This window comes from Apiospora marii, assembly GCF_038362585.1.
Source record: "Apiospora marii strain CBS 49790 chromosome Unknown utg000004l_segment0_segment0, whole genome shotgun sequence".
In the NCBI taxonomy this organism is placed as follows: Eukaryota; Fungi; Ascomycota; class Sordariomycetes; order Amphisphaeriales; family Apiosporaceae; genus Apiospora; species Apiospora marii.
In genome coordinates this window covers 989,926-1,015,761 of record NW_027117375.1, presented here as the reverse complement: position 1 = coordinate 1,015,761, position 25,836 = coordinate 989,926, and the positions used below count along the sequence as shown (strand labels likewise).

Below are 25,836 nucleotides of genomic sequence, written 5' to 3'. Positions count from 1 at the left end.
GATTGGCAGGGGGGAGCATGGATGGGCGGAGTTCTAACGGCTTGTCTCTTGTACTGCTTTTTTTTTTTTTTTTTTTTTTTTTTTGATTCTTTTTCTGGCCCGGTTTGATTTTCTTTCTTCATGATACGAGTCCCCTGTGTAGCTGCTGCTTCGATGCCTTCGCTACTTTACTCTGGCGGAAGTGACTTATAATACATCCTCATCATATCACTTTTCGGGTAGCAACATCATGCATGATCGAGATTCACAAACTTGTAAGCCCAAAAGGAGCACCACATGAATACTGCCCCTGCCACCGCGAGCCGTACTTTGGGTTAGTAAAAATTGATATTCAGGGGTGCGGCATCTCTTAAACGCCAGCCATCGTATATAGGGAAAGGGCAGTCAACAGTAGTCATGAACGCTGCCATCCCAAGGTATACCTCGGATTCCAGAGAGTAAAGTTGGCAGAATCTATTAGTGTCATGTACTAGTAGTGCAGTGCGTGTGCAGCTGCATGGAGATTACAGGGTACATATCCGTAACTGTTCGCCAACAAAGCAAGTTGATGATTTTACCATGTAGTCTTGATACATCCCCCCCAACCAGCCTCATAGCAATGAATGAACAACCTGCTTACAACTCTCGAAACCGCTCCTCCTTTGCCCCATTGTTCATTCTTGTTCTTTTTCTTGTGGTCCAAGATGATACCACAGCCCCGCTTCGAAGGATATATGAATATGATATACCAAAGCAATCATTCGCAAGTCTTCAATGCCCGTGAAACGCGCGGTTAACAAGCATTGGGTAGTTAACAGAATCCGTGGGTTCAAAATCTGCCTTATTCGGTTCAATTCTGTCGAATGACTTCACGAAGTTTGCACATATGTTGGTTCCTCTCGTTGAACTTGTTTGAGAGCGCTTCTGACTTTATGGTAGAACTCTTTGCGCCTTCTTTCACACCCTGAGAGGCTCTTGCGAATGTCTTCGAGATGGTTTGAAAGCTGCCATGGAACTTGCTGACCGCTGGGTTGAATTCGTCTTGTTGGCGCTTCAGAAGTGTTGCAGTAATCCTGCTACTGCCACGATCATATTCTCGGACGACATTATTGATGATGGCTTGCTTTGGGGAAAGTCGACGATGGATCACCTGTAGAAGAAGAATCAGAAGTTGTCACATCAGATTAATACGTATAACTTGCCGTGACAATGTCGTGCAACATGGCTGCTACCCCTTCACTGGCGCCATATATAAGGTCATCACATCGGTTTCTGTGAATTTCTGCGGGGTGTACTTTTTGTACACGATCAGCATTGGCTCCGTCAACGTAAGCTTCCTGTCTGGTTTGATGGTCAAGCTGAGGCCCTTTTGATGTGATGTTGAGATCAAGAGAGCTCCCTTGCCCAGGCGGCGAAACCACGAAAGTCTGCCTGTGAGGGTTTCCATGACGAAGTGATGGCATAGCTGCAAGCTTCTGGTTAAATTCAAGGGTCTTTGGATTCAACCGAGCCGTGAAGTCTTGTTCTGGGCTTGGCTGCGCGTACCGTGCTTGGGCATGTTGCACACTGAAGCCGTCACGCTGTGACTGTGGCTGTGGGTGTTGCTCCCAAGGCTTCTCATAATACCGATAAGTCTCTTGGGAAACCCTCGGTTGGTAGTTTGCTGGCGGCATCGGTTTTGGCCAAGAAGCTCCGGGCCGGGTATCTAATGGACCCAGCCTGCTGACTCCGGTATTGGTACCAGTGAAAGGATGAGGTTCAATCATGGGGGCTGTGGCTGCCTCCTGAGGTTGTGGGTCATATGTTATGCGTTGACCTGCGGATTGCGGCGGTGGATGTTGATTTATAGACCCCTTATCTTTCACGGGGTCTCGGGGACCAGTAAAGGGGTCGTTCGAGGCGATGTTCTTTGATACTGGTACAGAGAACTTGGTAGTTCTCGTCTTCATCGGAGTTGAATTTCTGCTGTTCCAATTTCGCGTTTGCTCCTGTTGTGAAAGTGCCACCTCCTTATTGGCTCCTGCTCTCTGGACCTTGGTTCCAACTGAAGATGATGTTGAATCATTCTTGACAGCATCGTCATCTGCGAATCCCATAATGTTGTCATTGTCGGAATTTGATGAAGCATTTACTTGATCCAGGGGAGATGGCCGCACTGTATAGGATGACGTACTGACTGTCTTTGGTTTCTTGTTTGGGGAAGCACCAGGTCTGTTGATGGCAGACGAATCGTGAATCGTCAACTGAAGCTTTTGTTGCCCAGCAGGATAGTCGGTGTTATTGGAACCGTTAGGTTGCAAGTCCTGCTCTGCCACCTCCGAGCTTGGCGCGTCCGATGAAATCTCTATAGGGGCCGCCTCGTTTGGATCCGGAGAACACCGTCTAGAGTCTGGACGTTCGCTGGGACTGGACTGTGCAATAGTACCTCCTCCATCCTCGAAAGAGAATTCGACCACTGGGTTTTTTGGTTTTTTGAATCGTGGCCCATAGCTCTGCGGGGAGCTTCTTCTCTTCTTGGAGTTTGGTTTGGTTGCTGATATGCTGAGTGACAAAGAAGGGCCATCGTCGTCTATGATATCATCATCGAACGATTTCTTCTGTGTACCTTTCATGGTCGACTTGCCATTCCGGGGATTTGCTGCTCTGGAGCCTGAAGCAGAGCGCTGGCGTTGAGAAAGCTTTCGCGCATCTTGACTTTTTGCTCTTGGATCAGATCTTTTGCGTGGGGGATCAGCTGAAAGATTTCGTTTGTCGTCAGGCTCTGAAGAGCCCTCAACCTCGTAGAGAGTAGGCGAAGTGGTAGCGTCCACCCCCTTCTGTGGAGTCGCGCGAGACCGAACCTCTGCGGTATTCTTGCCTTTGGTGCCGGTGTCTGAATATGTGGAAGCCGAATCTTTTGCATGTGCCTTGCTCAGTGAAGTCTTGCTTGCAGAATCCTCGTTACCCGGTGTGAAGGGTTTCTTCGCAATCCTCCTTTTAAAAGGTAGGGCTCTCGTGCCCTGTTCCTCATGCTGTTGCATCTGCTTGGTCGGCCTGTCATTGACGAAATGTTCAACTGATGCAGCCTTGGCAATCCTCTGCGATAGCGCTTTTTGTTGTTTTCCTCGAGCTACACCCGCTTTGCCTACCGGTGTAGCATGCACAGTATCTGATTCCTCTGAATCCCCTCCTTCGGCTGAATGATCACGGCCTTTGGAACTGCGGGGATTGCCTGTCCGTACTGGTTTCTGCTTCGCACTGCGGGTAGAAACTCGCTGCGCCTTCTGGAAGCTCTCGGATCGGGGGCCAGCCAACCGCTGCGACGGGGTATATTCTTCGTCGCCAAAACTCTTGATCGACTCTTCGCTCTTCGAATCATCAACATCCTCGCCTGTCTCATTGAACTCCAGTTCTTCGGACCCGACCGGGTCATCGTGTACATCCGACTCACTTGCATGTACCGAGGCTTGGTCTTGTTCATAACCCCGACCTGAGACGCTCAGCAGCTTACCAGGTGCGGGCGAAGTCCCTTCATTATCCGAGGAATCATCTTCATGTGGCGGATATTCTGTGGGGAGTTGGTTGCTGGTCCTGTTCGCGTTGGGCCTAGCAGAGGCGCTCCGAGAACTTGAAGGATGCCATGCTGTGTTTTGAGATGCATCATAGCCAGCAATGGCGTCTTCTTCTGACATAGCGCTGCTTGCCCGGCTACTATTTACTGCGACCTTGCTCTGGGAGCCGAGAAGCCCATCCGGCCGCATTTCGGACTTCATTTTAGCACCAGGCATCTTGTGACGACAGGAATTCACGATCCAAACCTAGGGAAATGGTTAGTCAGCCAATATGTTTTTCGACAGAAGTAATGAACACCTCTACCCAGTGTGGCCGTCGATCAAAACGGACGATTCTGATCAAAGATAACTTACAGACTCAATGAGAGGAGAAACGGTATTGCAGTTACAAAACCCAAATCCGCCGTGGTGCGTGAAACGAGATATCGTGGGCAGCCTTGTCGTACTGCAAACCCAAACGTATGTTGATAATCCAGACTCCTTCGGCGTCAGAAGGTGTCGACAGACCCGTCGTATGTGCAACCTGTTTGGACTTTCATCCGCAAGATGAACCGTTTACGCCGCACAAGGGGACCCTAAGGCCAGTTCTTGCTCTTTAGGCAGAGCACTGGTTCCGATGGTGCAATGGTGGTTTTGATTGACAAGCGGATACCTTCATACAACGAGTGGAAATGCAAGGGGTTGGGCTGAATTCGTGACGAGACCTCATCCGTAGAATCACAAGTGAGGGAATGTTGATTATTGGGAATTTAGCGGGAGTACTCTAGATGGACGGTGGGATAACAGGAAGCAGTGTTGGCGCAATTGCCAGCTGAAATTTGAGCAACCGACCAGATACAACAAATAAACAAAAGGAAGGTGCCAGGCCTGGAGTGCTGAAAGTGGTTGTATTGTATTGCATCTGTCCGGGCAACTGCGTACCTCGAATTCGCTCCTTCCAACTTACAACAATTGATCACGAAGTGGGGACATAACTTGGCACAAAGTTCCTGTAATCCAATCAAGCACTTGAAGGTCCATATTGACCATTTGAAACCTTCAATTGATATGTACTTATGTACTTACTTGTATTGATGATATCTGTATTCACATAGGTATGAATCGATATGAGCAGATGCTATTCCATCCTCGGGCATTCCATGAATTTCAAGGTAGCTTGTAACCCACCCTCGACCAATACCGTCGTTTACTGGATGGATATGCACATCAGCAGGTGGCGGCCACGCAATTACATAAACATAGAAGAGAAGATTGAGAACCTCCAAGGAGCCAGGGTCACAAGATTGTCAATTGATGCACGAACGGAGAAAGAATTATGTAGGGAAGCCGGCATGATGCCGGTCGGTCTCTGAGGCCGGTGCTGACTTGATTAAAGTCTGCTGGGTTGACGAGATAAACTCGTCGATAGATCGCGATGTACACGAGAATGCAATAGTGTCCCAAATCCAGCCAACGCCATAATGAGCCTCCGCGTTCAATCATTTTTTCTTTCTTGTTCGTCATCCATCTCCCATGCTAGGGGCGAATGATTTATCGGACAATACCATCGAAGCGAGACTTGAACCACTTGACGGTCTCGTCGCGGTTGATGCGGTGAGAGGCACCGATTCTGCTCTTGCAGCGGCGGCGGCGGGTGACGCGCTCACCAGGGCGGGTCATGCAGCAGTAGAAGTCCATGCCGTAGATACCGATCGCGGGGTCGTACTTGATACCGAGATCGATGTGCTCGGAGATACCGAAACCGAAGTTGCCGGTCTCGCTGAAGTTGCGCTTGCGCAGCTCGTACTCCTTGACCTTGAGGCCACGCTCGAGAATCTCCTCGGCCTTGGGGCCACGGACGGTGACGTGGACAGCGATCTTCTCGTTACGTCGGATACCGAAGGTTCGGACGGTGTAGCGGGCCTTGCCTAGAGGGAGAAAACGGTCAACGTGTGAAGGGCGGGGGGAAAATGCCAAAGGCGCAATGGGGAAACCTACTGTAGACAGGGGTCTGACCGCTCAGCTGCTCGAGAACCTTGGCGGCACGAGTGAGTCTATCACCAGACTCGCCAACGGAGATGTTGAGGACGAGCTTCTGGATGCGAAGCTCGCGCATGGGGTTCTGGGCCTTCTCAGACTGCAAAAATCATGGATTAGCATCCCGATTCGACTGGCAAGTTCCAATTGGCATGTACGTACCATTTTGGCTGTGGTGTTAGTGGTTGACGAGCGGTGGTTCTGGTGATGTGATGTCTTGCGGTGCTGTCTGTCCGGTCGGTCGGCCTTAACGAAAAGTTCCAAAGATCGAAAAGCTGCACTTTCTGGATCCAGCGAAATTTTGGGGGGGAAGGAGGGCTTCTCTGCCCTGTGGCTCAACCCAAGTGGCTTTTAGTGGGCTGATGAAGCTGGGACCAGTGGTGGGTGACGAGTCATACACACTAATCCTAAGAGGGTTAGCTTAACCGGGAGCTCCAAGCTGGAGCTTTGGGCAAAAGACTTGGCCAATTGCAAGCGGTCCCTTCTTCAGCCTTGCTTGCTTGGAGCTTAACTTGCCCGTCGTGTGCCTGGCCTCGTCTTGTCCCAATATTTTATCTCGGCTTCTTCATACCAACCAAAGTCGCGATCTCTCCAAGTGCCTGCCATCGCAGTCCGAGATCTCGCAGAAGTCAAATACGGCTTCGCAAACCACCCATATCAATTTTTTGAAAAGCTAGAGAAGTCCCCCAGGGCAACTCTTCGCAAACATGTCGAACAAACAGGGCAAGATGGTGAGCTGCTCCCCTCCACCGCTTCAAGGCTTCGACGTTGACATCACAGGCTGACCAGACATGCTATTCTAGGCCGGCTACGTACGTACCCTCTCGCAGGACCGAATACGCGTTTTGCGACGCGTCTTTGCGCACCCAGTGTCCTACGACCCATACTGACAAGTGTTGCAGATCAACTACCGGATGAGAGTCACGTTGATGGACGGCCGCCAAATGACTGGACAGATGCTTGCTTTCGACAAGGTACCTCTTCTCCAATTCCCAACACGCCGCTCTCAGAAAACCCACTGACCAGGGCTATAGCACATGAACCTCGTCCTCGCCGATACCGAAGAATTCCGTCGCGTGAAGCGAAAGCAGAACAAGCCTGCGGCCCCTGGCGCATCCGGCTCAGCAACACAAACCATCGAGTCGGAAGAGAAGCGCACACTTGGTCTGACCATCGTGCGAGGCGCCCAGATCGTCTCGCTGTCGGTCGAGTCTGCACCCCCCGCCGATCCCAGCACACGTCTCGGAAAGACTGCTGCAACCAGCCTCCCTACCGCTCTTACTTCAGGCCCAGGCGTAGCGCGTCCCGCTGGCCGAGGTGCTGCCCCTACATCTCTCGCAGGACCTGCCGCCGGCGTTGGTGGTGGCGCGCCTGCATTCCCCCCTCAATTCCCTGGTGCTCCCGGTTTTGGTCCGGGCAGAGGCGGCCGTAAGTCAATTCCCCTGCACTGCTAACCCTGATTCGGAAAGTGACTAACAATACATAGCTCCGGCTCCTGGCTTCCCCCCTGGTGGCTTCCCTCCCGCTGGGTTCCCCCCGAATACTGGCTTCCAGCCGCCCCCTGGCTTCCCTGGCGGTGCGGGTGCTCCCCCGCCAGGTTTCAACCCCCCCGGACGACGATAGATGTGACGCGGGAAGTTCGCTACTGCAAAGAGTTGAATTGGTCCTGTTATGATGGACAAACAGATACCACCGGCGTTTAGGTTGCAGGTACGAAGAAAAGTGTATCCAGCTGCATCATTGATGCGCCACCCTCATGCTGGGATTAGTTCTCAGCTACCAAATGAATGAAATGATATCACAACATGTCTTAACGTTCCATCCAAAAGACGAGCCTTCGACTAATTGTAAAGCAACGTTAGCCATATTCTCGTCGCATACATACCAACCTACCACTTCCTCTAACCGCCTAACTAGCTAGCTAACGCCAGAGACTCGGAGCCACCTGTATTTCCATGCCCTTGTTGACCAGACTCAGAACTGATGCCTCCAAGTTCATGGTTCCAGGGCTATCTTTGGCCTGGAAAATGATGACTTGAAGCTGGTCAGCATTGGAGAACCAATATAAGATCCGGGGTGTCCTCTGTTTAGCGCGTGATGTGAGCATAGCAATGCCGGTTGGACGCTGTCCAAAAGGCTGTCTCAGGACAGCGCGCAAAACTCAGAGACTTTCCCGATTCTCAGAGTTAATAGAGCCCCTGGAAGTCGGGTCGAAAGGGGGTAATATACGGTATATCTATAAAAAGATCGTATAACGTTCGTATAAAAAAGAAAATAGTATTAATTTTTAGTAATTAATATTTAAATAAAAAGAAGAATAGAATGAGTTTAAACTTTATAAGAAAATTTATAAAAAGAGAAAGAACGATTTAAAAAATATTTTAAACTTAATATTTATACTATCCTTAAATCTATCGTATAAAACTTTTCTAACCCAATATTTAATAATACCCCTGAATCCATCGCCTAGAACACCCGAAATATATAATATCGTAGCTTCAATAAATGGCGTGAAATATTTTCATTTGGAAAGTATGGATAGAGAAGTTCACGAAGTCGGACATTGGATCGAGCGCGGGAAGGTCTCCCCAAAATGAGCTCGGAAAGCACCCTGCTCCCCCCAGTTGTGCGACGTTGTATCTTGCTGTTGCTACTCTGAAATGTCCATCAAGTTGAAAGTTATTGGTGGGAAACTATATAGTAAGTAGCATGGGGTCTGGAGACGGGACTGGTGAGAACAAAAGAGAAAATGCAGGCTGATGGAGATACGTTTGGTGTTGCCAAAGCAACTACTGACTGGTACATCAACTAGGCAGAGATGAGAGTAATCACGGACTATTGCATCGAGTGACCCTGAAGTAATATCTACTTTTCTTGTTCACAAGGTAGGCTAGTAGTAATAAGTATGAAATCAAAGGGCATAATTCGTCAAACTCCTCAAGCCTTCGCGATCTTGCACACGAGGTCGCTGCCATCCACGCTATCACCCTCCTTGACCTGGAGGCCGCTGACTTTGCCGTTGTGGGGAGAGGAGATAACCATCTCCATCTTCATGGCAGACAGAACCGCGATCGGATCGCCCTTCTTGACATCAGAGCCTTCATGGACACGGAGTTCCACCAATACGCCAGCCATAGGCGCCCCCACTTGGCTGCTGTCACTGGCATCAACCTTGGGTCGAGCGACGTTCTCGACGCTGGACTTGTTGTCAATCACTGACACTTGTCTCACCTAGATAACCGTATTAGTATCTAACCATCAAGCCTAAGACATAGGGCGACTTACCTCTCCGTTCACTTCATAGAACACCTCCCTCTGGCCAGTGTTCTCTGACAAGGGTCCGACAGCAAGGAGCTTGAGGATCAGGACCTTGCCCTTCTCGAGTTCGACATGGAACTCCTCGCCGATCCGGGGAGCAGTGAGGAAGTACTTGGTGGGGAGAACAGAAAGATCGCCATACTTCTGGATGAACTTCTTGTAATCGTCAAAGACCTCGGGGTACATTATGTAGGAAGCCAAATCACACTCCGTCACGCTACCCCACTTCTGGCCAATCTCGGTGCGAACCTTCTTGAAGTCAACGGGGTCGAGGTAGAGACCGGGACGCTTGTCGAACTTGCGGCGGTTGCGGAGGGCCTTGGAGCGAAGAGGTTCGGGGAATCCGCCGTAGGGCTGGCCCATCATACCCTCGAGGAACTCGAGAACAGAGCCAGGGAAGTCAAGCTCTTCTGCACGATCAATAACATCTTGGGAAGACAGCTTGTTGGAGACCATAAACTGGGCAAGATCTCCAACAACCTTGGAGGTAGGCGTGACCTTGACAATATCGCCCAAGAGGTCGTTGGCATGCTCGTAAGCCTTCTTGGTCTCGGCCCACTGGGAACCAAGTCCAAGCTGCTGAGCCTGGAACATCATGTTGGTGAGTTGACCGCCAGGAATTTCGTGTTCGTAGACCTCTGGGTCAGGACCGGCAAGGTGCGCCTCAAATGGTGAGTAGAGAAGGCGCAGCTGAGCCCAGTAGGCGTCGAGAGCTCGAACATGGGCAGGGTTGAGACCAGATTCGAAGTCACTTCCCTGCAAAGATGCAATAATGGCGTTGATGCTGGGCTGGGAAGTCATGCCGCTCAGGCTGTCCGTGGCGGCGTCCACGACATCGGCGCCCGCTTGACTACAGGCCACCATACTTGCAACTCCCGTGCCAGCAGAGTCGTGAGTGTGGACATGAATGGGAAGATCTGGGTACTTCTTGCGGAGGGAGCCGATGAGAAGAGTCGCGGCATGAGGCTTCAAGCACCCTGCCATGTCTTTGATGCCAAGAACATCGATGTCCATGTTGACCAGTTTCTCTGCAAGGCCCATGTAGTATTCGAGGTTGTACTTCTTCTTGGGGTTCAGCATATCGCCGCTCACGCAAATTGTTGCCTCCAAGACTCCTCCAGCTTTTCTGACGGCCTTAGCTCCAACCTCAATTTGATCAACGTCATTCAAAGCATCGAATACTCGGAAGATATCGACACCGTTGTCCTTGGCTTGCTTGACGAAGTGGTCGATAGCGTTGTCAGGCAGCGAGGCGTATGCAACACCGTTGGCTCCACGGAGCAGCATCTGGAAGGGAATGTTGGGTACGAGCTTTCGCATCTTTCGAAGTCGGTCCCAAGGGTCTTCGTAGAGGAAGCGCATGGCGACATCAAAGGTGGCGCCACCCCAGCACTCCAAACTGTACAAGTTTGACAGAGCATGGCTGGTCTCCTTGGCAATGCCGAGCAAATCAACAGTTCGCACACGGGTAGCCAAGAGCGACTGGTGAGCATCACGCCAAGTTGTGTCCATCAGAAGAGTGCCCTTGTACTCGCGTACAGCCTTAGCAAACGCCTTCGGTCCTTGCTCCTGGAGAATGTTTCTCCAACCCTTCTGGCAAGGCTGGGAGACATCAAGCTTCGAGCCGTCGTCGTTGAAAAGCTCAGGGATGATGATATCACTCTTGAGCTTGGGCTCGCCAACTTGACCCGCGATGCTGCTTCCATTGACGGCGAGGTCGCCGAGGTATGCCAACAGCTTCTGGGCTCGGTTCTGGCTGCCAATGAGATCGAACAGCTGTGGGGTATCGTCGATGAATGTGGTCCAGCAATTGCCGTCGATGAAGGTAGGGTGGGTAAGTAGAGACGCAAGGAAGGGGATGTTGGTCTTGACGCCACGAATACGGAATTCAACGAGAGCACGAAGGATCTTCCGGCGGGCGATCTCGTAGGTAGAACCCAAGCATGTGCACTTGACCAACATAGAGTCGTAGTAGGGGGTGATGACGGCACCGGCAAATCCGTTGCCACCATCAAGACGGACTCCGTTACCGCCAGCGGACCTGTATACTTCAATCTTTCCAGTGTCAGGCTGGAACTGCTTCGCGGGATCTTCTGTCGTGATACGGCACTGGATCGCGAAACCTCGGGTGGAGATCCTGTCTTGGGTCAATCCAAGTTGTTGGAGTGTGGCGCCAGCGGCAATCTGGATCTGAGCGGCAACGATATCGATACCGGTGATCTCCTCGGTGATTGTGTGCTCGACCTGGATACGAGGGTTGATCTCAATGAAGTAGTAGCGGTTTTGCTGGTCGACCAAGAACTCGGCTGTACCGGCATTTCGGTAGTTGACTGACTTGGCCAGCTTGACAGCATCGTTCAAGATGGCGTCGCGGGTTGCAGCCGGGAGGTCCTTGGCCGGTGCAATTTCAACGACTTTTTGGTGGCGACGTTGAACCGAGCAATCACGCTCGAACAGATGCACAATATTACCGTGGTTATCTCCGAGGAGCTGGACCTCAATGTGCTTGGGCTTGTCCAGGAAACGTTCCACAAAGACTGTGCCGTTGCCGAAGGAAGACTTTGCCTCGGATGTGGCTCGCTCGAACGACTCCTTCAGACTTGCCTGATCGCGCACCACTCGCATACCACGACCACCACCGCCGTAAGCGGCCTTGATGATAATGGGGAAGCCATATTCGTCAGTGAAGCTCTTAACCTCCTCAAAGGTGCCCACAGCACCGGGGGTACCCGGGACAACGGGAACATTGGCCCTGATAGCCAGTGTTCGTGCCGAAACCTTGTCGCCGAGGGAGTCAATGACATCGGGAGAAGGTCCGACGAACTATAGGACGCAAGCGAGCCAATCAGTAGTGCCCAGCCAGGGAAAAGAAGTAGGGTTTCCCCAAACTTACGATCAAACCGTTCTTCTCGACATTGCGGGCAAACTCGGCGTTCTCGGATAAGAAGCCATAACCTCGGGTCAAAAGTCAGCAGTATATCACAAAAGGAGCAGACAGCTGCCTAGGTAATCGCAGGCTACTTACCCGGGTGAATCATTTGGGCACCATGCTCCAGAGCGATCTTGATGATCTCGTCGCCGGCCAGATAAGCACCGACCGGGGTGTACTGCCCGCGCTTGCCAATGACGTAGGCTTCGTCGGCCTCTGCGTAAAAGATAACAATTAGCGCCGTCCCGCTGGCATGCGGTTAGTGAGTTAGTTAGTCTGGCCGCAACACTTACTTTGCCGATGCATGCTCAGTCTGTCTTCATAACTGAAGACTGCAATTGTGTGAAGGGACAGCTCGTGGGCTGTTCGGAAGATACGAATGGGGATTTCGCCTCGGTTGGCCACCAACAGCTTCTTCAGCTGCATGATGGAGCTGTTGGCACGAATGTGGTGTACCGTCTGGGCCTCCTTAGGCGCCATGCCCTCCTCGAAGACATCATCGTCGACGGCGCCTTCAGTGCCAGTGGGCTTCAGGTCCTTGAGGTCCGGGAGTTCCGCCATCTTGTCTTCCAAAGGCGTGGTTTGGATGAGGCTGGAGGAAAGCGAGCGAACAACTTAGGGAAGAAGAAGTCAGAAGGCAGAGCCCGAGTAGGAGGGTGGAGAACCGTGAACAGACAGACAGACCCTCCAAGAACGGGCTGAGTGGGAAAAGAAATAGATAGGTTAGAGGAACAGAGAGTGAAATACCTAAGGCGTCTTGTTGTTGAGGTCTCAACGGCCAGCCGTAGGATTTGTTGTTGGTGGGGGTGTGTCAGTCAGAGCGTCGCTGACGTTATGTGGTTTGTGTAGAGATGAATGGCCGAGAGCACTAGCTAGTCAGGGTGTGTAGTTGCTGCGCCAAGGAGGGAAGGGACGTGGGGTCACGCAAGTCCTTCCTTGTCTTCCTCGGGGCGGTGTTGCTGTCTCACCAAAAGACGGAGGGTAATTTCTTCTTTCCTGGTCGTCCACGGAAGGAAGGAAGCGGTCGGTCGTCTCTTATCTTTTGGGACTATTACGCAAGAAAGACCCGAGTTGATTAGGCAAGAGAAGAACGAACGAGGAACAGCTTGGGGGGAGGGGGGAAGGGGATCTTATAATCTTAACAGCTAGGGCGGTACTAGTTGCATCGAGCAGAGTCACCCTCCTCCCCCGCCGTCCCCTCTTCTGCACTTGAATACAGTACGAGCAGATGGACCCATGCAGGCACGTAGGGTACCCTGGGCTGTTTCCCACCTGCTGAGTCCTGACTATACACCTCCTACCTTAGATAACCTACAGACACACATAGACACACATACACATAACCAAACATAGCAAATGTGAGGCATGCGCGTGGCCATGCATGGGGGGCATGGGGGATGGCTCGGTGGGACTTTGGTTGCGAGCTCCCTCTTTTTTTGCTGGCTCTTCCCACCCCTGCTTGACACAGTTGCGCAAACATCCAGGGAAACATGCTGCATCTGGTGTCTCTCTCTCGCCATCAGCTGTAGGCGGTAGTTGCTGCTGTAGCTCAGCTGTCCTGCTCTCCACACTTGGAACCCCAGGTAGGCGTCGACCGTACAGAAATAGCAACTTCCTACGATGAAGTTGTTTCTTCCCCGTGACGGAGCTCCACCGCTATATATGGCTGCTTCAGAATTGCCCCTCATTGGAACCATACGTACGCGGTCTACATTGGTAGCTACGAAAAGCACGTGGGGATCAATGGCTGCTTCCAAACGCCGATTTAGCGAACGGCGGAAAGGCCAGGTTTGAATACGTTGATGTAGATGGCATCCAGCATCCGTACCTACTACTACACATGCTCGGCGAATTGACTTTTATTGACTTTATATCTTTGGCTAGCCTGGTAGTACCAGATTTGGTGAGGGATTACAGAGCTTGCCTTAAACCTCGAGCTGTCGGTTCTGTCAAATAGCTACGGCAGCAAACCCTGTCCAAGCTTCGAGATGGCGGGGTTTCACAACCCTCGACCTGCCCTTATCCGGGCCTCTCATTGCTCAATTCTTGCTGTGGTGGGTCTCCGGGCCTGAGTATGCTTTGGCGGGGTTGTTCTGTCTCCCATCCCCGTCGTCAGCTTGCAACTGGAAGACCGACCTAGGCCTCGGAGTAGCAGAACCTTGGATAAGGAATGGCATAGTGAATGGTGAAATATTTCAGATACGGAAGCAATAACGTATTGTTTTGCACACACGATGATAGTACGCCGAGCTCCATAACCCAAGATCATCAGCATTCTCCCAGGCGCTAGAACGACCGCCGCACCGCATAGCCGATCATTGGCAACTCCAGCCATTCCGGTGGCTCCCCTGGCATCTCTCCGGCCCCTGCTTGTTCAAAATGGTTTGCCTGTCGTCCTCGGGGGTCTGCTCGGAGGGAAACACAGTTGAGAAACTCTATTTCGTCATGGGAGGTCTTGGTCTGGCTGGATGCGGCGGACAGTGCGTAACTCCATCCAGTCGCCCCAGTCGCCCAGACTCGTCTTTTCAACGTGCCTATGAGTATTGATGTAGTAGTAGGTATGTTTTATACATAATGTATGTATGTACCTAGGGCCTAGCAACGGAGCCTGCGGTCGCGTCATGCTGCTGCTGCACCCAGGCCTCAGGTAGGCAATAAGAATAATATGGAGAATCTACCAGTCCCTTGGTATCCGCGATTGACTTTGCTGTCTATTTTCCGGCCAATCAGCCGAGGTCCTGATAAACGTTGTAGTTGCTTTTATGTCTGAGTGACGAGAGTCTATTATGTGCAACTAATCCCACACTCCGCTTCGGACGGCCTATCGCACTAGACTCGGTCTACCTTTCGCTGCTACGGGGGCTTTGGTTAGTAGCTCATCGAAACCATCCACCACACCGGGTCTCGTCCTCGCGCCCCGTGGAGGGGTCGAGCTGCTCTGCCGTGCAACTTGACTAATAAACACGGCAGCAAGGCAAACAGACATGATACGGCCCTCTTTGACCAGGAGCCTGGCCTGGCTCATGGCTGAGCAGCATGCATGTCGACGTCCTTTCTTTCCACCAATGCATTGCTCTACCACGCAGTAAGGACCGTCACCTGCGACCGTGATGAAAAAAGCCCTTGACGGGGGCCAGCTTGTATTCAGCCGAGGAAACACAAACCAGTGGCAGCCAAGACTATGTTGTTAAACAAGCCAAGAGCCAGCCCTCGGCATAGCTAACTTTCTTGGCGGGCGATCGTGTTCCTGGTCGACGAAGCGGATACCTTCGGATACTACTTAACCTAACCTACCTGGCCTATACTCCCAGTACGTACCCCCTACCACAACCAGGGATAGGCGCTTAATAGAAAAAAAAAAAAAAAGAACCTCGAGCTTGACTCATCCATGGTCACGGGGCCCATGGCCTTCTGCATGGCCTTATTCGACCCTGAATCCCGCGGATATCAAGCGAGCGATGCCGTAGCCATGGGCCTGTTTCGGTAGTGGGCAGAACGGATCAGAAAACGGACCAGGGCTTCATTCACCTGTCGATCCTACATGGCTGACCTCTCCGGCGGTGTACGTATCAAATCGTCCAGCCCGCCCATGCTACCCTATATTTGCACGTCGTTTGGTGCCAGCAAGAACTGACAGCTACGCGAGGCTCCCAGCTCCCTCCCCTCCACTGCCGATGGCTGCTGGGAGGGTAAAACGCAACAGTGTGGGGGGCGCGTTTCCATGTGCGCTGGGCGGTCGTTTGTTTCTTTCTATCCAGGCCCTGTTTCTGCGCTATTTAAAAACCTTCGTGCTGGATGGATCCATCTCAGTGGCATCGGCAAACTACACGTAGGAGGAGCCTGCTTCATCATTCGAGCGGCTCGAAACTCGACTCTCACCTTGGCAAGCCGCGGCGTATCCTCTGCCAAGCATCTCCCAATGCATCCAGCCGTGGCCCGCTCCCCTCCTCTCTATCTTGCACAATCAGATCGATGTAGTAATGGGACAACATGTCAACAATCTGTGTTAGAATTTTCTGCTCGCCCATCTGACCACCAACACCCGTCTGTCCGCTTGGCCGACTCTAGGCGCCTCGACACAGCTGTTGTATCGTACATAGATGGTTCGATGGTGGTGACTGTTACTTCACGGCGCACCAGTCCTCAAGACCGACGGTGTTTAGGCCCGACTTCGGGGCTCGGGCGGCGGAACCAGTCTAGTAAGGCTGATGAGGACAGTACTGTGTAAGTGATTGAATAGCGCCGGCTACGGCTCAAGGGAAGTTCCGATCATGGAGCTTTCGCTCACCAACATGACAACCATCGGTCTCCGAGCCGGCGGGGGCACAAGGTCTCAGACACGTAAAAAAGATACTGTCCAACAACTGGTCTCTTCACGACGCAAACGAACATCAACTGTCGACGTGCTGATGACACTGCATACATCCGTTCAGGCCGGCTCACTATGTTGAGGATGCAGATGGCTATGCAGATCCCTGGTTGGAAATAACCAGATTGGGTGCCTATCTAGATGTGCATCTGCAGGATGACCACCAGTCCAGATGGGCTATAGCCTATAGGCGCTCGTCCTCGGCCCAGCTAAGTATCATCGGACATGCGGAAGACGGGTATGCCCTTCCCAGCCTGCAACCCAAAAGTAAAAATCCCAACTTTCCCTTGAAGCCCCTTCTGCATCGGTACGTATCTGCATACCGGTACAGCATTTCCTTTTCTAAAGTGTCTGATCCGAACCACACCCACACACGTGTGTCGGCAAGAGGTCTTGGCTGCAAAGCCAAGAACGCCTCTGGAGGGAAAATAGATTGTTGATTCGGCAGTACCCAAGCTTCTGATTTGCTTTGTTTCTGATCTGCCGGAGGTGAGTGGGAATACGCTCGTTGGGTCTTGGCATGCTCTACAGGTGCCGCCAAGGTTGGCCAGTGCTTTTTGACCGACACACGACTCGCCTTTTCCGTGATTTCAACGTTACTATGCCATGGCTAACCAACATGGCCAAGACGAGGGAGGCCATTCTTATCTGTTCACTTACAAGCAAGCGCCCTGGAACCTGCCAGCAGCAGCAGAAGAGTAAGAAAAAGAAAGAAGGAGACAAAAGGAATACTGAATGAAACGTCAGCAGATTGACTGCAACGCGAGGGGTTTTCTCCCTCCTATGCATCTGCGTACCTCCTCCTCCTGCTCACCTCTTATTAGGGACGGACTCGTAGTATCTCCCCCGGGCTCCGTCTTCACATCTCATGCATCAGCAGCGTCAACTAGTTCAATTCTTTACCCCCCTTGCCCCGGCCTACCAATACCGGATGAAGACACTGATGAGCGTACTTGCCTATCAAATTCCCATTTTTAGGATAAGATGCGCATACATCTTCCAGGGTGAGATGCGCCCAGAAACGCGCCCAGAGATCTATTTTGCTTCATTTCAATGACAGAGATAGAGGAGTGGGGGCCTTTTTCTCTTGGCCGGCCCCGAAACATCAATGCGACGGAACTGTCCATACCTCCTCTCCTATACTGCACCAAAAGTGAGGATCCAGCATTACAAGGTATAGTCAAATCGCTCACACAGACCGCGCCCGGCAACCACTGCATACAACACGGCCATGCATAGCTTCCTTCTAACTCCTTAGATTACGTTACGGCACCATCGTGGGGAAGGATCCAGAAAATGACCGAGGAGCACCACTTGGCTACATATGTTTGGACTGCCGGCCTTCTGATGTCCACGAATGAGGTTATCGGCACATGTCCTGGAGCACTCCCCCAAGGAGCCCCGAGGTGCGCGATATGCATTCGTCCTGCCAGAACGGGTTTTCATCTCGCCAAGAACAAGTACCTCGATGGATAAGATCCTTCGGCGCAGCGATGCATTGTCATTTGCCGGCAGAGAGAAGCAACCTGGATTCCAACAAGGTAGGTACTTATTGATGTCGCTCATAGAACAGTGATGTACAGGACCACAAAGCCGCCCGCTGCCCGCCCCGTTGGTCAGAATCTATCTTCCTTGATCGATACTCTGCAGCTCTATATCATCTGCAGCCACCCGTCTTGGGAAGGGCCAACAACATTATGGGGGAGAACTCCCTCTTTATATTGTTCGTCGCCATGCCGATTTCAGTATTGACCTTCGCCCATTGATTACCATCTTCCTCGTGTGTCTTGTGTAGAGCGCACGCAGTTCTTCCAGCCTGGTCGGGTCGTCTATTTGGAGACGGCATCCTTGACCTTGTCGCCAACGGCAGCAACCTTGGCCTTGGCCTCCTCCACGGCGCCCTGGGCTTGGGCCTTCTCCTTGCCACCCCAGTTGTGCCATGAGAGGTAGCGGTAGCCTTGGGTGAGCTGAGAGCCCTCGTTGATGAAGTGGCACGCGAAGAGGAGGTAGTTCTTGGGCGAGACGGCGAGGGAGTAGCGCATGAAGGTCGCCGAGTAGATGCAGAGAGCGGCGGTCATCTGGCCCGAGATCCTGGAAGTGGCATGTTAGCTGGGAAGAGCTCTATCTCCACGTGTCTCTCGTCAGCTCAGGTGGTGCTTACAGATCGGGGGACTTCTGCGTGTCCATGACGGCGGCCACGGGAATGCCGAAGTTAGACACCGGGCCCCAGAAATCTGTTGCGCACAATAGTCAATAAACCGTACACAATATACGTAGGTTGCTCCCAGGCAGTAATAATATCAGAACACACGACGAGACCACAACCCAAAACTCCGGTTCCGGCCTGCGATGCTGGGGCGTTCCCGCCAGACAACAGCTTGAGACTGCCCAGCTAGCATCATCAAACATCTTGCATGCATGCCCAGGACACCAATGCATATAGAATGTTGTTGCAGGACCGCCCCGTCTCTCCCGTGTTTTGTCGTCACCGTCGGACTTAGACGTAGCGAAGACCGGATAACAAAGATATCGGTAGATGGATGGTCACGTACGGGTCGAGCAGAAGTAGCTCACGGTCGGGTTAGACCGGATCTTGGCATTGACGGCTTTGAAGAAGGCGGCCATTGTGAATTGGTGATGCCGGGTGTTGGGGGGTGGTATGAGGTCGGGTCGAAGTCGAGGTCGTATGCGCGGGAAGTGAACTGAAAAGTTGCTGCACGATCTTTCAATTGAATTTCCCCAACTAATGGCGCCGTTTGCTCCGATCCTGGCTGGCCAGTCTTGGCTTTGCGCTTCCTTCAGACTGCAGAATTTTGGGGGCCCGACTTCAAAAACAGTCACGTGTCGTAATCCATTGATTCTCTCCCCCGGATTTAGTATATCTTCTTATCAGCTTGCTCATCCTACGTCATGGTAAATTGCATATCAATGTATGTACATAGGCAGTGTATGACCAACCCGGCACCAATCGCCCAAGGTTGGATCTATACGACTCTCGGAATGGGCAAAAGCTACGACTACGTACGTATGCCATACCTAATGTATTTAGGTATCTAGGATCAGTCTAGTTTCCTTCACGGCGCACAACGTGGCAAGCAAGGTCAAGAAATAGTTCGCACGAAAAAAATAGATGACTCCATATTTTACTATCATACAGTCCTGTTGCTCAAGTGCAGGTCGTGCCTCAAAACCATAAAACATGTCACACACTTTGGAGTAACAGGGGCCTGAAAATGTTTCCCAAACGCTCCCCTGCCTGATGGTAGATCTGAACAACGTCTTCCCCTGGGCGTGTTCTATCCACTCTCTGGCATATAACCCTAATGTCTCAAGAAAGCACTTTTCTTTACTGCGTAATCTTCCATCCTGGATTATAGTATGGTGGTGCTTGTCCATGCTGAAGCCCCTCGAGACGTGTCGGGTCCATATACGGTGGTGGCGGTGATGGGTTGGCTCGAGGGTACAGGGGCATTAGGTGTACTTGCGTCGGCACGCCTACCACTGGTACTAAAGGCACCGGTGCTAACTAAAACCCGAAGCCCGTGGGCTGAGGCGCGAATCCGTTGGTCTGTCCGAACATGGCAGGAGATCCGCGGCCTCCGGCAGCGCCACCAGGGCCGGCCGTAATCATGAGACGGCCGCCTCCAAGGATCGGGGCTTCACTCTCGTCCTTCTCCTGTGCCTGGTCCTTGGCCTTGCGGGCCTCGTTGTCCGCCCTCAGAGTAGCGAGCTCCTTGGTCTGTTGGCAGAGCATGTTGATCATGTAGGGCATGGCGAAGTCGGTGAGACCATGACGCCACGACAGTTCCAACACAAGATCGGGGCGAATCAGGTCATAACACGCGTAAAGCATGCCCACATAGCACTCCTTGCTGCCAATGTCGACGAACTGTAATCATGTTAGCAGAATCCAGGGAAGAAAAATCAAGGTGACTTACGTAGCGGAGGAGCTCCTCGACCACCTCAGACTTGCCAGAAATGGCAGCCGTCTCGATGGCATCCTTGAAAAGCTTGTCTTGCTTCGAGAGAGCAATCGATTTCTCCCATCTCTTCGTCTTGCGGTAGATGTTAGCGGCAATTTGACGGAAGAAGACAAGGTCGTGCTTCTCCAGGCGTCTAGCCAGATCTGTGGCGTCGTAGTTGTCGTAGTTCTCAACCGAGTCTCTCAGGGTCTTGTAGTCCTCCTCCTCGATCAGCAGGTCGTTGATAGCATCGTTGACTGTACGCTTGTTTTGCGTCTGCACATTCAGGAGGAAGGGCTTGATCAACGGCAGGTTGTCGGATTTTTGGAACATCTTGACGACTCTGTTGACATCAATACGAGGAGTCAAGGCCTGGAGGAGATCGGTGATGAGAGACGGGTGCTGCTCCAGGTAGAAGTTGATGGCCCGGTAATAGATCTCCAGGTTGGCAACCTTGACGACGATATCCTTGAATTGCTGGTGCTCCCAAGAGTTCTCGGCGCGCTCCATGACGGCCAAAGCGGCATTGTCGAATTCGTCATAGTGGTAGTAGCAGAAGACCAACTCCGGCCACAAGTTGGCTTCCTCGCAGGCACGGATCAGCTTGGGCAGGTTCATTCGGCTCCAGAAGAGCTTGATGTGCTCCATGAGCCTCTCGGGGTGATAACGGGAAAGGGCAATGCCAAGTTCGGTGAACATGCCCATGTGAGCGCGCTCCAAGCCAAGGCCTTGCTCGAGCAGGTCGATGAGCTCATCAAAGTAGCCTTCGTGCTCGTACTGCTTGACGAGGGTTTGCAGTTGCTCGGCGTCCACAATCAGGTTGAGACCACAGATCTTTGCCAGGCGGAATTCCTTCTTGTTGACGCAAGCGCCGTGTACCTCACGCCACACTCGGATGTTGTTGGCCTTGCGCGCGCATTCTACAGCAGCCTGGTAATCCTCAAGGTGGACGAGGGTAGTGGCAAGTTTAGCCCAGTTAGAGATGCTGGTGTAGAAGATCTTGGCTGCTTGGTGGAAGCCCTCGTTCGATGCCTTGTCACCAGATTCTTCGATGTTGGCAACGTTAGTGCCTCGAAGGAAGTCCTCGAGCTCGCCGAGCTGCTCAAGCCGGGCAAAGCAGAAGGCCAACGCAGTATCGATGGCAGGCTCTCTCATCGTCTTGCGGGCCATGCGCAAGAATTTGACCAAGTCCTCATCCTTGCCAGCATGGGTTCCAACCTCGATGACCTCTTCATAGTTGCGAGGATCGCCGGCCTTGATGTACGACTCGATGGCATCAGTGACCCGCAGGCCATCCAATTGCGCCTTACCGACCTTGCTCCACACTTCGGGCAGGTCAACGTCTTCGGCGAAAGCACTAGCACGGTCAATGCTAACAACGTGCTCAACGAGGACAGCAACAGCCAGGGTCGGGTTGCCGGCCTTCTTGTAAATCTCAAACGCCTCCTCATGAAGGCCAACGTTGATGCAGAGCTGGGCACACTCCTCGGGATCGTAGGCATCGAGACGCTGGATGTAATCAGCGACTCGGCCCTTGTCAGCACGAGCAGCAGTCAAGATGAGCAGGTTCTGCAGACTCGGGTTGTCGTTGAAGGGTGAAGGCTCAAGCATGATCTTCTCCAGAAGCTCAATGAGCTCGGAGGGAAGATCGGCAGCCAAGAAAGAAGCGACGGCTTCCGAGACCTTGGCGGGATCGGTGCACTCAGGCACAGCGGTAGCCACTACCTGGTCGATCACTGAACGACGGTGAATGTTGTTCTCACTGAGCACAAACATCCACAGTTCGCGATCGCTTCGCTCAAGCAGATATCGTGCCTGGGCTCGGTACATCGAGTTCTCGTTGGTAATGTTGACCAGCTCCAGATCGTTCTGGCCCTTCTGGTAGGCGATGTACGCCAAGTTGGGGTCACGCTTCTCGCAGTACTTGCCCACGCTGAGCGTGTCATACTGGTCGTTCTCCTTCAAGAACTTCTCGGGGTTGTTGTTGGAGTCGATGTAAATCTTTGCAAGAGCGTTGAATACAGCCTGTTGTTGGTTGCCAGCAGCCAGTGTGGCCTCGAGGAACGGAAGCAGCAGCTTGAGTCTGTTGCGGCTTTCGACCTCGGACACCAGCACATCGATAGGGATGACGGTCGGGTCGACAGAGCTCAGAAGTCCCTTGATGACGGACTCATCGCAATCCACGTCCAGAAGACCGCCAATAACCTGGGGCGTCCTGCTAGGGTTAACGCGCTGGACATATGTCTCGATGGACTGGAACTGCTGGTTCTGGTACAGATAGAGCACCAAGTCATGGACAAAGTCGAAGCGGTCGCACACGATGATCAATGGGAGTTGTTCGGGCAGGCGCGCCTCCTTCAGGAAGTTCTTGACCTTCTCAGGGTTGTAGTGCTGGCTGTCGCGGCAGATTCTCTCAACCTCGCCAGATTGACCCATCTTAGTAGCAGCCTCGATGTACTTGAAGTGAACATCAGGATCTTCCGACATATTAACGACACTGCCGAGATAGTAGAACAAGCCCTCGAAGGTCTTGTATTTCTCGAACAGATCGATCAAGTGGCTAGGACCCAAAAGGTCCGAGTACTTGGTTGCAATCTGGACCACAGACTGGAGATTCTGGCGGATGTTCGTCTTCATCATGGCATCGAGGCAATCGAGAGACTGCTCAACGGACATCTGGCCGAAAAAGTTGACCAACCAATCGATGTTGAAGTTTGGCGTGCCAGCAATGTTGACAATGACGCGCTTCACGGCAGCCGGGTCCTCGTAGAGCTCCAGCGCCTTTTGATAAAGCCCTTGTTGTTCGCAGAGTGTGGCAATTCTCGACTTGTCGAATTGAGTGAACATCTGGTTGCTCAGAATAGCGTCTGCAACCTGAGGGGCCTGGGTCAGATTCATCTCCAGTAATCTGGTCTGGAGGTGTCCCTGGTCAGCTCTGTTATCCTTGAGGACATCGAGCAAGAAGGCGGTTGCCTGCTGGATCATGTTCTGGGATTGGAAGACATCGACAACGCGCTCGATGTCAACGAGGGAACCGCCCTCGTTGTTGACTAGAGAGCTGGCAAACTCGGCGCCCTTCTCAGAGTTGACGCGGACAATGTGGTTGAGCAGGCTGATCCAGTCAGGCTGGTATCCGGTCTGGCTGACATAGGGCAGGATCTTCTCGAATTGACCAGTCTCGGCGAACGCAGCGACAACCTTGTGGGGAGCATTGCCCTTCAGGTACACTGCCAGAGCCATGTTGACATCATGAGGTCTAATCAGATCACCAAGCTTCTCCGAGAAATCCAGCTTGCCCTCCTTGAGCCACTTCTCCAAGAGATGCTTGCGGCCCTGCTGAAGCACGGGAACAGCGAGCTCCAACGTCTCGAACTCGTTCAGGGGGGTCGTCTTGTCGAGAAGCATTCCGAAGTACTGGAGAATATACGACATCTTTCCCGGCTCCTGGGGGAGGTTCTTGAACCGGTTGATCGTGTCGGGTGTGCGGAGGAAGCCTCGCGGCGAGTTCGCAGCAACCTTGGCGGCACCCGCGTAATCGCCTCGCTGGAAGAGCGAGTCGAACTGCTGGCCATAGAGCTGATCAGCGCCAGGAAGACCAGCCCTAGAGGCCATCTTGATTGCCATCTCAGTATTAGCGGGATTTTGCAAAAGATACTGGACCATGTTGTTTTCATCAACAGCAACTGCCAGAACCTGGCCCTTTCGGTTAATGCCAACAATACCGGCCGATTCGGAATCGGAGCAGGTGGTGAAGATGGTCTCGCTCGAGATACGGTTCATGAAGATGGTAGCGCCCGTCTCAAGATCATACAGATGGATGAAACCATACTTGGTGACCATGTAGATAACGCCATACTTCTGAGAGACTTGCATGGCAACCGGGAAATCGTTTGTTGCTTCGGGGGGGAAGTAAATGTCGACGGCCTTCTTCTGGAAAGCAGGGTTCGCGTCGGGCTTGTCAATCTCGACGATGTGCAGCTTGGCGCCTGTGGCGGTCCTGACAGCGAAAGTGAACACCTTGGTATCAGCGGGTGCACCCTCGAGTCGAACCGTGCCGAAGCTGGCGGCATGACCCTCAATGGCCTGGCTGATGCCTCGATCCTTGGAGTAAAGCTGGAGGCTACCAACGACGCGGCCTTGTTGCTGGGAGATACCGACAACTGCCATCCACTTCCCGTCGCTATTAATTCGGTAGTTGATGATTTGGCAGCCCTAGTAAGTTTGGTCAGCACATGGTTCACGGCAATTGATTGGCGAATGTGGCGCGCATACATTCATGTTGGCATTCCGCTTGAAGACCTCGACAGGCGCTGCTTGGGTAGCATCGTAGATATCCCAGTGGAAGACGGCCGTGTCTGTTACCAAGCCGAGCGTCGACTCGCTGATCCATTTCCAGAAGACGACATCTTCGTTCATGGTAGCCGACTTCAACTTTTGCTTCTTCTCCAGGTCGAAGATTTGCAACGTTCTGGACTGCGCACGCAAGGCGATGATCTGCTTGGTCCAGTGCATGATGGCACTGTCGGCCTTGATGGGGCGCCGGGTGACATTGTTGCCCTGCTTGAGATCGACAATGACGACTTCTGGTTGTGCTGCCTCGCTCTTCTTCTCTCGTATGCAGATAAAGTAGTCGGACTCTAATGTCTGTGGTTGGGTAGTGTCAGCAAAACGATGTACGGCCCGAGGCGAACACATAGGGCGGCTACGCAAAGATAAATGGGCCACGTACGCAAGAGTTGAAGCTTATGCTGGTCGTGTCGACACCGACTGTGTTGAGCATCAACAGCTCTGTGAACTTAATGGGAAGGGGCGCCATGGTTGCTGTTCACATGGAAAGCTGTTATGTTTGGTCGAATTGGGCCGATCGCAGGGGGATCTGAGGACAGCTTGGCGAGTTGGCAAGCTCGGTGCAGCTTCTCGGTCGTGTTTTCGAGGTTGTAGGGATCGCGTTCCACTGGGGAAGAAAGGATCGGATTAGGCGCGGGAAAAAGGTAAAGAGAACCCTCCAGGGACCGTGGTGATTATGTAGTGTGCGGAAGTGTAGATCCAAGTCTACATCAGGTGCAAGTCAAGGCAAAGAAAGACCGTGAGAGAAGCACGCGCTCTAGAACCTCAGGGAAAATAACCACTGAGATGCGAGGCCCGGCAATCGCGATGAGAGTACTGTACAATGCCTGATGAAAGGGCGAAGATAGAGTGGTATTTGTGTGTTGGTGGGGGGAGAAGAGGGAAGGGGGAGAGAAGATAGAAGGAGATTGTGTTGATGTGGGAATAATAGGCAAACGAAGGGTGCGATCCTTTTTCCTAGATGTTCGCTCAGTTTAGGAGAGGCATTACGCTTACCTGTTCGCAAGGACCTCTCCATCAATCAAGCAGCAGCAGCAGTAGCAGCAGCAGCCGGGCAGTAGCGTCGCCAGCAGCCAAGCAGCAGAGCAACTCAAGTCGAGCTCAATTGGATACTGGGATGAATTTCTGTGGGGCGCACACAGCAGTGCATGGGTCCTTTAAAGTACCTACGTATCGTATTGCAGTGATTTGGCGGCGCTCGGGCCAATAACAGGTCCTTGGCTTGCGTTGCATAGGAGAGTCGTAGCTCCCCTGGTTTTCCAATTCTTCTTTGCGTGGAGGGAGGAAGGTTCCATCAACCGCCAGGCTGCAATTGAATTGGGCAAGCATGGCTTAGCGTGGTAGGCCTCATATATCAGGCCTCCT

General features: G+C 52.4%; 6 protein-coding genes across 6 annotated transcripts; 1 reads left to right on the top strand and 5 right to left on the bottom strand.

Annotated features, from left to right (window-relative positions):
• Positions 1-829: 829 nt before the first annotated feature.
• PG985_006253 (uncharacterized protein) lies at positions 830-3,746 on the bottom strand (the record flags this gene model as incomplete). The annotated part of the gene is made up of 2 exons (XM_066826022.1): positions 830-1,129; positions 1,284-3,746. The coding sequence occupies 2 exons, from the start codon at positions 3,744-3,746 to the stop codon at positions 830-832; spliced, it is 2,763 nt and encodes a 920-aa protein (XP_066685629.1).
• Positions 3,747-5,028: 1,282 nt separating this feature from the next.
• On the bottom strand, positions 5,029-5,646 carry PG985_006252 (60S ribosomal protein uL5; the record flags this gene model as incomplete). The annotated part of the gene is made up of 2 exons (XM_066826021.1): positions 5,029-5,437; positions 5,508-5,646. Coding segments are annotated over 2 exons (516 nt in total), but the record flags the coding sequence as incomplete, so codon positions are not given.
• A 607-nt stretch (positions 5,647-6,253) lies between these two features.
• On the top strand, positions 6,254-7,169 carry PG985_006251 (small nuclear ribonucleoprotein B and B'; the record flags this gene model as incomplete). The annotated part of the gene is made up of 5 exons (XM_066826020.1): positions 6,254-6,277; positions 6,350-6,358; positions 6,449-6,520; positions 6,581-6,974; positions 7,033-7,169. 5 exons carry the CDS (start codon positions 6,254-6,256, stop codon positions 7,167-7,169), a joined length of 636 nt encoding a protein of 211 aa, XP_066685627.1.
• Positions 7,170-8,483: 1,314 nt separating this feature from the next.
• PG985_006250 (pyruvate carboxylase) lies at positions 8,484-12,354 on the bottom strand (the record flags this gene model as incomplete). Its single annotated transcript, XM_066826019.1, has 5 exons — positions 8,484-8,777; positions 8,832-11,687; positions 11,758-11,819; positions 11,890-12,009; positions 12,087-12,354. 5 exons carry the CDS (start codon positions 12,352-12,354, stop codon positions 8,484-8,486), a joined length of 3,600 nt encoding a protein of 1,199 aa, XP_066685626.1.
• Positions 12,355-17,991: 5,637 nt separating this feature from the next.
• Positions 17,992-18,787, bottom strand: PG985_006249 (uncharacterized protein; the record flags this gene model as incomplete). The annotated part of the gene is made up of 3 exons (XM_066826018.1): positions 17,992-18,253; positions 18,324-18,396; positions 18,715-18,787. The coding sequence occupies 3 exons, from the start codon at positions 18,785-18,787 to the stop codon at positions 17,992-17,994; spliced, it is 408 nt and encodes a 135-aa protein (XP_066685625.1).
• A 901-nt stretch (positions 18,788-19,688) lies between these two features.
• On the bottom strand, positions 19,689-24,940 carry PG985_006248 (Clathrin heavy chain; the record flags this gene model as incomplete). Its single annotated transcript, XM_066826017.1, has 4 exons — positions 19,689-20,051; positions 20,101-24,336; positions 24,397-24,768; positions 24,854-24,940. 4 exons carry the CDS (start codon positions 24,938-24,940, stop codon positions 19,689-19,691), a joined length of 5,058 nt encoding a protein of 1,685 aa, XP_066685624.1.
• Between the last annotated feature and the right edge of the window lie 896 nt (positions 24,941-25,836).